This window comes from Felis catus, chromosome X, assembly GCF_018350175.1.
Source record: "Felis catus isolate Fca126 chromosome X, F.catus_Fca126_mat1.0, whole genome shotgun sequence".
Classification (NCBI taxonomy): Eukaryota; Metazoa; Chordata; class Mammalia; order Carnivora; family Felidae; genus Felis; species Felis catus.
The window spans coordinates 4,677,855-4,689,535 of NC_058386.1; the positions used below are offsets into that span (position 1 = coordinate 4,677,855).

General features: G+C 47.2%; 1 protein-coding gene across 3 annotated transcripts in view; it reads left to right on the top strand.

Annotated features, from left to right (window-relative positions):
* STS (steroid sulfatase) overlaps positions 1-10,824 on the top strand; it is a 159,522-nt gene extending 148,698 nt beyond the window's left edge. For all 3 annotated transcript variants that reach the window (XM_004000254.5, XM_023249422.2, XM_019823525.3), the window contains exon 11: positions 8,079-10,824. In XM_004000254.5, coding sequence (XP_004000303.2) covers positions 8,079-8,452 — 374 coding nt within the window. In that variant the 3' untranslated portion in view covers positions 8,453-10,824. The remainder of the gene's footprint in view (positions 1-8,078) is intronic.
* The last annotated feature ends 857 nt before the right edge of the window (positions 10,825-11,681 follow it).

The window sequence follows — 11,681 nt, forward strand, 5'->3', positions numbered from 1 at the left end:
GCACTCAGACTCTCAGGAACGGGCTGAACATTCCGGCCTTTCGTTTCCTTTAATGGGGAGGGAAAAAAAAAAAAAAAAACCTCAAAAATGGATTTCATTTTCTTCAACGTAGTCCATTAAACGTGTACTTTGACACGGCACTTTATATTACCTTATATTAGACAGTATTTGGCAGTTTTTAAAGCAGACGTCCAGAGGCGCCTGGCTGGCTCAGTTGGTAGAGCGTGTGACTCTTGATCTCGGGGTTGTGAGTTTGAGCCCCGTGTTGGGTGCAGACATCACTTAAAAGTAAAATCTTTAGAAAGACATCCACTTTTCTTCTAAAGGTTTCATATGCCTGACCTTAGATTTCATGAATACCGTGGATGAAAAACGTGCCAGCTGTGACTTTGGTTAATTTGTCACAATGCAGACTTACTTCCTTATGGAGACGGGATAAGTCCACATTACATTTTCTTTCTTGAATACCAAAACACAACGTTTAGAATGTTCAAACGCATTCTTGGGTCTCAGCTCAGAAGCTGGCTTGTTCTCATCTTAACCAGACGTCCTGTCTTCTGCCCTTTGCGCCCTGCATACTGGCTTCTGCTATTTTATCGTCTATAGTTTCCTGCATCCCTTTTCTCTGACTTGAGCACGAGGCGAATCTCAGTTCTCTGGGTATGCCTGCTCGTGTCTAGAAGTTGGTCCTGATTTGGTTCTGTCTGTTGTCGCACCTGGTATTTGCTGTAGGGACATGTTCGTCCTAAGCAAGGCACATCCTGTGTATCAACTATTTGTGTCTTCCTTGGCTGTGCGTCTTCTATACAGAAGTGTTTTGTAGGTGGTTATATACTTTGTCCCCTGTTAATCTTTTATTCTTCCAATTTGTCACCTTTGTGTGTCTGTGGCCATGATCTGTCTTTTGAGAACATACTTCCTGGGGTGCCTGGGTGGCTCAGTCAGTTGAGCGACCGACTGCGGCTCGGGTCATGATCTCACGGTCCATGAATTTGAGCCCCATGTCGGGTTCTGTGCTGACAGCTCAGAGCCTGGAGCTGCTTCAGATTCTGTGTCTCCCCCTCTCTCTCTGCTCCTCCCCTGCTCACACTCACTCTCTCTCTCTCTCTCAAAAATAAGTAATAAAGATTAAAAAAAATTTTTTAATGAAAATATACTTCCTAACCATATACCCTGACATCTCGTCCTTACCTCCTGCTGTCCTACGCTGTACGACACACTTTGTGTTGGATACTTCTTCTAATCCTTATAATTAAGCGATTTTGATGACATTCGTGTCAGATTTGTCTGGAACAGGAAAGAAAAAGGAACAGTAATGTACATCGGAGGGAAGTCCCTCTGTCCATCTCACGAGCGACGAGCAGAGGCGGGTGGTCTATGCCGTCTCAGGATGCAAACTCCACGTTCTCCACCACCACCTGGAGAATGCAACAGCTTCGTCTTTGTGGTGAATGACGATAGGGTCCCCCGAGGGGCAGCGGGAAGGAGGAATGGGTGGGAAAGATGAGGGGGAAAGGGTGCAGGTCAGTCTTCTCCCGAGCAAGATGTGGAGAGGCTCCAAAGTAAATCCACTGGCCAGAAGTTGGCCACCTGTCCACACCTGGGTTCCAAGGAGGCTGGGAAGTGGAGGGTTCATTGTGGTGCCCACGCGCCCAGGTAGCACTTTCTGTGTGCAGGAGACTGAGAGACGGGGAGCTGTGTCTCTTCAGAAGTTTCTCTCATTTATAGCTGGGGAGACACAAGTGTAGGAAGCCACATGGCTGGCATGCAGTAACACAGCTGACAGCAAAGTTGGATTCGTGGCCAACACCGTCTGCTTGTAGGGTCTGCCCCTCCGTGCATGGGAATGGGTTGACCTAAGACGGTTCTCTGAACCATCTGGCCATCTCCACGCCTCCAAGCGTGGACCATTTCTGGGATTCCCCCATGCCACCTTTTTCCCTCCGTGTAGCCATCTTCGGGGGCGTTGGCTCTGGTCGTCCCTCACTGGCTCCACACCTGACTCCCACCCTCTCAGCTGTTCTCCTGTCCCTCGGTGGACTTTCCGGAAGGCTCAGGTGACTAGTGTTTGCCATGCTCGTTCCTTAGGACTGCTCGGTGTCTGTTACCAAGATACAGGTATCTGCATCACTCACGTATCTGTCTGGTTGTGTCGTGCTCGCGGCTCTCCTAGGCACTGCATGATGTCCAACAGGATGTTCCCGGGAGGGACAGTAGAATGTGCTGGGCCTTCTCTCTGCCCACGCCAGCTTTCATGATGGCAGTTGGCTTCCTCCCCCATCTCAGTCCTGCTCAGATCATCATCTCATCAGTTAATTTACCCAACACGGGTGAGGGGCCGTCCCTTCCATGAAAGGTGCTAGGTGCCGGGCACCTAAGAGATGGGGGAAATACAGCTGTTGATTTCAGAGAGCGAAGAGTGCAGCGAGAGACATGGAGTGTGTCCACGGCTGGCGAATGTGCAGTGAGAACAGGTGAGAGGGACAGAGACGCGCTGATCGCATCCGGCTGGGATTCAGGCAGGCCCATGGAGAAGGAATTGTTGTAGAGCCTTGAAGGATGGGGAGGATTTCAACGTACAGCGGCCAAGAGCAGGGAGGAAGGCATAGCCTGTACGGTGTACTCATTCAGTACTGGGGTTTATTTTTCCGTTCCCCAATTTTTTGTTTGTTTGTACCCCAGAGGCTTAGTCGAGGGGGGTGTTTTGTGTTCTGACAGTCAGCCATCAGTCGGGGGAAGTAGGATTGCTCTAAATCCTGCCTGGATTTGAGGCAGACACTAGTAGCCCCTGACCTCAGCTGCTCCCTCGTTGGTTGTCCTATTTTCGTGTGGAGTTCCGGTGCAGACAGCTGCAGGAAGCAAGCAGACCTGTAATCCATTACTCCAGTGCTGAGTCATTCAGGGTCTAGGCTACAGTGAACAGGTAGGAGGGAGCCTTGGGGTCAGGAGGATCTCTTTAAGGATCCTCAGTGGGGGGAAAAGTGTCTTAAGACATGTATTGCAGTGAACGGATGTTAAGAGCAGACAGAATCCAGGGTGGTTCTCACTTAGACTGGCTGCCAGTGTATATTCACAGCTCACTTATATGTGGTCTTGACTACAAACCCGGCTGTGTTCTCACAGCTTATGCACAGGAACAGGTTCTTAACCCGCAAAGCAAGGCCAGGAGGCAGGGACTAGTACTTTCGTAAGCTTACAGAAAGGGACATGTGGACACGGAGAGGTTCACAGCCATGGCCGGCATCACACAGCTGGGATACCGCGGAGCTAGGACTGGAAGCCCAGTGTTGTGTGCAGATGTCAAGAAAAAGGATGGGGGAACTAAAGCAAATCCTAGTACACAAGCCACAGAACCAGGAAACACTTCTACTTAAAGTACGCTGTCCGCCCGGGGTGGGGCTCAAACTCAGGACCCCGAGATCAAGAATCACATGCTGTACTGACTGAGCCAGCCAGGCGCACCTGGGAAACGCTTCTGAACTCAGAACAGAGGGTGTCTACACAGGATGCTGGTCCCTGCACCAGAGAAACATCTAGTGGGAGCACTCTAACATAACTAAGGCACGTCACCAACATACTAATGTCAAGTGAGATGCACGTGGAAAGCAGATTGGCCTCCGTTAATGCAGAATTAAGCACCTTCTGAATGTAACTGGAGAATGTCCCACTGAATTGCCATGTGTTCTCGCTATAGAACTTAGTAATTGGTGCCATGGGTCATGGGAGCTCTGATATAAATGACTTGAGACCCTGCTGTGGTCAAAATATTTATGTGTTACAAGGTGAGAAAAATCAATCTTTCCTCAGGGGATAGTGGACTCTTAACGATAGAAAAAAAAACATATTTAAAACACCACAACATTTTTGTAGTATATGGAGAAATCCAGCATGAAGTACGCTATCAAAATGATTTTGGAAGACAGGACAAAATATAGCGGTTAGCAATATAACGTGACACGATGTGCTTCCTATTGTATCACATGCCCGGGATTCGCTCTTTTCCATCGAAAAGACAGCTCTGAAGGTATCGATTCCCAGGTTCCTGGTGAGTAACAGAAAGGCATCTCTGTCTTGTATGCTTACGTGCAATCATATGCAATCCCACTGCTCTGAGTCGAGCAAATGCAACATGGTCCAAAGAAACAGTACAGAGAATAAGCCGTCTGTCTTTTTACAAAAAGTTTTAAAATCCAGGGTAGAAAATAAAAAGGCACGTATTCCGTACGGCATACCAAACAAGCAAAAAAGCAGAACAATTAATTCTTAATTCTACACCCGTCCGAGCTCGGTAGCCATCCCCCACTGCTCCCGGGCGAGGACGCCCGAGATTTCCTGAGCAGCCTTTGAGTCAGTTTTGCAGTTAGCATCTGGGCCGGCGTGACCGAAGGCAGTAATGATGGAATCCGTGTGCGCGGCTCTCAAAAGCAAGTGGGAAATAGGGGCCCTTAAAATGAATTTGTTCCAGGAGCCCGCCTTGTCTTGGGGTGTGAAACACAGCGAGACGCGACTCGAATGTCAGATTGGAAACACCCTCCCCGAATCTGTTGCATTCGTAGCAAGAGCCCGCCACACCTCTGTCTCCAAACACTCATGGCCCCGCTGACCCCGACCCGGGATGCCTTCTAAGTGGCTGCTGCTGGTGCCGCCGAAAAGGCTTCTAGAGAAAATCTGTCACGCTTCAGAGGACCGGGGGAAAAGAGGAGTTGATGTAGAGAATGTTAAGGAAACCCATGTGAGTTTCAGAACTCCGCCACAGAGCGTAAGGATGCTCACAAATGGTCTGCAGCCTCCCGTGTGTGCCTGTCTGCCTGACTCGGCCTTTAAAAGGCAGGTGTGCTGAGCACCTGTGGTTTGACACAGGTGTGGTCTGCTGCCTCCTGCAGCAAGAACGAGGCCAAAGCTGGAGGCATCCTGGTGTGGAGCAACTCTTTGAGCGGATTCCCTTAGAGCACACGCACATCGCTTGCCCTGTGGGTGCCAGGTCTCCCCCTCCTCCAGACCGCAGAGAGGCTCCCCTTCCCTTGCACCTGCTTACCTGAGGGCGGGGGTTGCTTGAGGATGACGTGGACACTCGGGGCAGTTGTTTTCAGTTCATTCTGTTGGTTTATTCTGTGTTTGGATCGGTGGATCAGTAAATGCCTAAAAGTCACCGTTGCGACGATTCGTGCAAATTATGAAACAATTAATCAAGAGGTCTGTCCTTCACAGTGGGAATGTCTCTGGCTCTCTGGCAGGGGAGGGGGCACATAAAAACACCGTAGTGATCATGGAAAACAAGACGATCTCGTCCTGGGCCTGATTCCAGTTGGTCAGTACCTGCTGATTCTGTCTTTATCTGCTCCCTTCTTCACGCACAGAAAGCTCTTTCTTTTCACGGCCCTGTCAGAAGACGTTTGATGAGCACTCAGCTCCTCAGAATAAACAGACAGGTCTTTCATAACTATTTGTAAATCAGGTTTCTTCCCTAAAAAAGGCAGTCTCTGGGGGTATGATGGAACACGACTTGATTTCGAAAGAACTTAAATTTTTAAATTGTGTAGCCATCCTACTCTAACCATCCTACCGTGAGGTCAATGAATTCTCCTAATTTGGATTTTTTCAAAGTTTATTTATTTTTGAGAGAGAAGGCATGAGCAGGGGGGGACAGAGAGAGAGAGAGAGAGAAAGAGAGAGAATCCCAAGCAGGCTCCACACACAGCCCAACACAGGACTCAAACCCACGAACCGTGAGATCGTGACCTGAGCCGAAATCGAGAGTCGGACACTTTAACTGACTGAGCCACCCAGCCTGGCCCCCCAGGCTCATTTAATTCTTGATTTGATATGCTTAGGTTTTCTCAGAAAGGAGAAAATGAAATGTTAACCGAGGTCTGAACGTGGTTTGGGTTGTTTGTGACAGCTGTGGGTGGGCCCAAGCACAGCCTCCTAATGCGTTGAATGTTGCCAAATGCTCTTGCAGAAAATGCTGAATTGCCTTCCCCCACCCCCGCATCCTTTTTTTTTTTTTTAATATTCACAATGTCGTGTGCTTAAAAGTGGGCTTTGAAATACGTGCTGCTTACCACATCCATCTCTTTCTTCCCTACTCCCCCCATCTTTAAACCTTGGACGCTATTTACTTAGCTATCCAGTAGACTTTCTAGATGGCCTCTCTGAAACGTTGGTATAACGTAAGACTAAAGTAGGTGCTGTGTGTGCATGTGCATGTGCGTGCGTTCTGATTATCTGGTTATGATAGATATACACATGAAAGCCTTTATTTTTTTCCCCAAAGAGCAACTTTATTTCAAACACAGAAAAAAGCATACAGAAAACTATAAAGGGTGAGGCATAGAATGAATTCTTTTTGTTGTTCTTATCACTGATTAAACGCATTTGGGAAGAATGGCCGACCAAGAAAAATTATTAGCTTTTTGTACAAACTTGAAATGCACACTAGTGAAAAACTGTCAAACACAGAATTTTGTTGTGCATAAATCTATACCTTAGCAGATATTCATTAAGTGGGTCTCTCACTGTTAGCAAGTATGTTCCACCTTGGCACACACAACTTTCAATTCATTTAACTCAGTGGGTTTTTTCTTTGTTTGTTTGTTAGTGTTTGTTTATTTATTTATTTATTTATTTATTTATTTATTTATTTTTACCTTGGGGAGGCCATAATTTTATTTTATTTTTTTTAATGGCCAACACCCAAATGTTCCTTTATTTGTGCGTGTGTGTGTGTGTGTGTGTGTTTCATATATGAAATTTATTGTCAAATTGGTTTCCATACAACACCCAGGCTCATCCCAAAAGGTGCCCTCCTCAATACCCATCACCCACCCTCCCCTCCCTCCCTTCCCCCATCAACCCTCAGTTTGTTCTCAGTTTTTAAGAGTCTCTTATGCTTTGGCTCTCTCCCACTCTAACCTCTTTTTTTTTCCTTCCCCTCCCCCATGGGTTTCTGTTAAGTTTCTCAGGATGCACATAAGAGTGAAACCATATGGTATCTTTCTCTGTATTGAAAGCCTTTATAGTATCTTCCTGTATTCCTTTCAAGATTGCAAAGATGGAATGTTACTGTTTTATCAGGAAGGCATTAAAATGCACTTATAAATTCTTCTTGGCTTCACTCATGAATAAGCATTTGCTGTGAGCAGTTAAAAAAAAAAACCACGCGTGTGCATGTGTGTGCACAAGCAGTTTTGTCTCATGTCCATGTTAGCAGTGAGCCTACCTCTTCCAGAAGGTCCTGTTTTAAACAGAAATACAGGGGCGGCTGGGTGGCGCAGTCGGTTAAGCGTCCAACTTCAGCCAGGTCACGATCTCGCGGTCCGTGAGTTCGAGCCCCGCATCAGGCTCTGGGCTGATGGCTCAGAGCCTGGAGCCTGTTTCCGATTCTGTGTCTCCCTCTCTCTCTGCCCCTCCCCCGTTCATGCTCTGTCTCTCTCTGTCCCAAAAAATAAATAAACGTTAAATAAATAAATAAATAAACAAACAAACAAACAAATACAGGCTGCGGGTTGAAAACGTCAGAGGGCAAGAGGTGGCAGGGCTGGGAGCTTGTCCTCTGTTGGTCAGTGTGTGTTTACTGAGGGCCGGCTGCACAGTTCCTCACGGTAAAGTTTATTAGACCAAAGTGACGGTCCTGGCCGAGTTCTCAGCTCAATTAATAGGCTTTTTTCTTCTCCTGCCTGCACAGCATCGCCTAAGGAATTAGGGATTGGGAAAAAGGAAGAGGAGGGAGATAGAGAAGGAGAGATTGGGAGAAAGAAAGAGAGAGGGAGAGAGATGTTTTTCAGTAGGAAGAAAATGCCATGGTCCCATGTCCATTGGCCTCATAGAAGCTGTCATGCTCTTAATGTTACCTTTTTCTCACCAGTTGCACCTTCACGCGTGTTTTTGCTTTCTTATTCATCTTTCTGGCTATGGCATTCGTTCTTTCGAGCCTTCAGGGTAAGGAATCGAAACAGGTCCGTTTCATCCCTGACTAAGGCTTCTCATGCTGGCAGCATAGTTTCTGTGCACGTTCCCATTCGTGGTGAACATAGAGATGCTTCCCACACCACACCAACCTCTATCCTTGTACACCACAGGCACATCCATCTGGAAGGCCTTCTTCTTCACGCCCAAGTTCAGCCCCGAGGGCGCCAACGGCTGCTTTTCCACACACGTGTGTTTCTGCCACGGGCATTCTGTCAGCTACCATCACCCGCCGTTGCTGTTTGATATTTCCAAAGACCCCACAGAGAGAAACCCGGTGACGCCAGCGACCGAGCCCCGGTTCCAGGAGGTCCTCGACACCATGCAGCAGGCAGTAGACCGTCACACCAAGACCCTGAAGGCGGTCCCCAATCAGTTGTCACTGGGCAACATTGTCTGGAAGCCGTGGCTTCAGATGTGTTGCTCACCGTCAGGCCTGTCTTGCCAGTGTGACCGAGAAAAACAGGCCAGGAGAGCAAGCCACTAGCTGTACGTCCGGGGTGACACTGGGCAGCCCCAGCCCTGTGGGAGCCTCGCACTCTGGTGCGTTGGCCGCCATGATTCCCCTAGCCCCCAAAACAAGGGGATAACACTGAAAAAGCAATTAGTAAGTCTTCACATATGCAACTGACAATGAACAAAGGGCCATGAAGTACATCACGCTAAGTTGCAGTTGGGCTCGTCGAAGGCAATTATTATCGGTATTATTTAGAACACATATCAAATGCTATTCACGATAGATATACTTACATACTCACAGTTCATTTCTTTCCTTGAGAAACCTGAGATACTTAAACTAGGAAGCTAGAAGCTGATCCCTTTTGAAGTAAAAGCAGGAGAGGCTCACAGGTGGATATGTATTGTTCAACAGACTTTGTGAGAAATCCTTCCTTCAGGAGCAATAATCCCAAAACAAATCTCTCCCGAAGGGATTTCCGTTTTATAATTTATAGTATTATATTTGGGTTTTACTGATTCTTCGGTGAATGGAAATTCTGAAATAAAGGCTACCTCAGGGTAGGGTGGGGGGGCTGGAGTGAAAGGAATCCGTCCCAACGTGATGCAGAATTATTGGCATGGCACGTGGATGATTTGCGGGCAAAGCATTCGTAAGCAATCCATGATCCACACGTGATGCTGTGATGTGTTTCGTGGTTGCAGGATTTACTGATGAGACCAGAGAAGTTAATGTAAGCCCTTTTGTTTTGTGTTCTCATGTCCTACGGCTACGAAATCCCTATGCCTCCAGTCCTCAGTGAGACGTACAACTTTGTTCTAATTCTGTTTCTTCCGACATCGATAATTATGGGAGAAGGCATCACGAGGCCACACAGGCGATGGACGGACAGTGGCTCAGCTGGAGAAGGGTCCTGAGCGTGAGCCCCCACTGAAGAAAGAGTGCACCCGGGTGGACAAGGCTTACATCACTTGTTCAGACAGTATACGTTCTCCAACCGTATCGTGTGGATTCCTTTCCTGGTCCGTGGACAGGAGCTGCTGTCCCTGTGGCTACCCAGTCATGTCTTTTGTGAACGGGTCTCAGCACTGTCTGCTGGCCTCATGTTCGCTCAGTTCCAGGAGAGGACAGCCACATGGAAAGTCTGGAGCCTGCGTGGCTGAGTGGAAAGAATGTGTGCTCTGTCCACGTTCCCACACTGGGCTACACTCCTCTCTACTCGTCCCCCATCAATCACTTCCAAGATCAGCGATAGTGTCCTAGTTCCTCTTGACATCTGTGATTTTAGATTTTGATGTTTGTTTTCTTTCCCTTCAAACCTGCAAGTGAGTTTTCCTCCTCTCCCCAGTTGAGTGGTGGAAAGCTCCGAGCAAACAGCATTCTCAACTTCTCATGTGGGTTTCACACTCCAGAAATTGCCAAAAACCTGTCGTATTACTTTAGGAACCATTAAAGAATGCACTAGCATGTTAATAACGTGTTAGGATTATTGCTGATGTTACCAGGCAGAAACTACTTAAAACCTCTGTTAGGAACTTAGGTTTTCAGCGGATCATGTTTATTCCAAGTTTAACACACTCCATGCAAGTGGACTTTGAGACAGCGCTTGATGGTGTGGGCAGGTATGTTGGAGGATGGAGTAATTTAAAGCACTTTTACAGATTATGTGGATACACATTTATGTACAGAGTTGTTCACCCTGTACAATGTTAGCAGCAAATGAAGGATACATATACCTCTAGAAATAAAATGAGCTGTCACATATTTGCCTCAAAATAAGTTAAGTCACCATGACGAATCAGGGTATTTGAAAATCAGGTTTAGTCATAATAACGGGGATTCTTAGATTTCAGACCACTTGCCATCTGAAAGTTTTGCTTGGGATGTACGGCAGGAAATTTGAATTCTTTTGTTCAGGGAACACCAACCAGGCCTTCTTTACGACCTGGTTTTGTGTTTGTTGGTTTTACAAAGCTGTACGAGCCTACTTGTTTTCAAAGAATCTCAGTGGTATTACGTACCATAAGGTTTGTATGTCCCAACCTTCCTGGGTTTTGAAGGTTTCAACAAATTCTTCCGCAACAAAATCACTACATTCGTAGCATTTCATAGACATGCCAAGCTAAGCAAACAGTAACGTGTAGACAGGCATTGTTTTCCAAGGTCAGTGACGCCGTGTGAGAACCAGAATCCCACCCTACGTCGTGAAGGATTCAAGAAGGGAAACAGACATTAGGTTGCCCTGAAGGACGCACAGAGGAGAGCAGAGAAAAGATGTGGGTCTGGTGTCAGGTCTGTGCCTGAACAATGCCCCCTGTAAAGCGATGGCATCTGGTAAAGGGTTCTGAGAACCTTGTTCTAATGCCCATGCAAACTTAAAATAAAACTCTCCTTGAAAGAAATGTGTCGTATGGCTCTATTTTCCTGTGTGACTCGATTCAACGGGTACGCGGGGGGCTTTACTGTGCTAAGCAATGGCGGATACAGGTTTCAATTCAACAAATATTGATCGTGTCCCAAAGCCTCAGGGAAGGGCTCAGAAATACAGAGATGGGTGAGGAGTATGGTAGCCCCTCACCTCCAGGACTAGTTAGCCATCACGCACACTGCCTCAGGCCTTTTCAGGGAGAGCACGAAAAGTGCCTTAATTTCTTTTAAAATCAGAAAGAAAAAGATAAACACTTGGGGTTGGAGGTCATGTGCACACGTGTAGCAACACGGTGGTGAAATAGAATCTTAGTGTGTTCACATATTTTAGGTTCTTGTGTAACATGCCATTATCTTCTCTTTTTTTTAATGTTTAGTTATTTTTGAGAGAGAGCACAAGCAGGGAGGAGGAAGAGGAGAGAGAGAGAGAGAGAGAGAGAGAGAGAGAGAGAGACAGGGAATCCCGGGCCGACTCTGCACTGTCAGCACAGAGCCCGATGCGAGGCTTGAACCCACAAACCGTGAGATCATGAACTGAGCCAAAGTGACACGCTTAACCGACTGAGCCACCCACGCGCCCCTCATGTCATTATCTGAAAACCTATTTAATGCGTTTTTCCTTTATGGGCCCGTGAAAGTCTCAACTAGCCCTGTGCTCAAGTGAAACACCCTCCTTTCCTCGACAGATACGTGGAGCAGAGAATTCTGCGGGGTTTAAATTTTGAAACGGGAAACGTTGGCCTCTCTGGTCTGTCATGGGACTGGATTCCTTCTGAATCCTTTGGAAGACCGAAGCAGAGTCCGGATAAAGCCCTGTGGCAGTAAGAAGGAC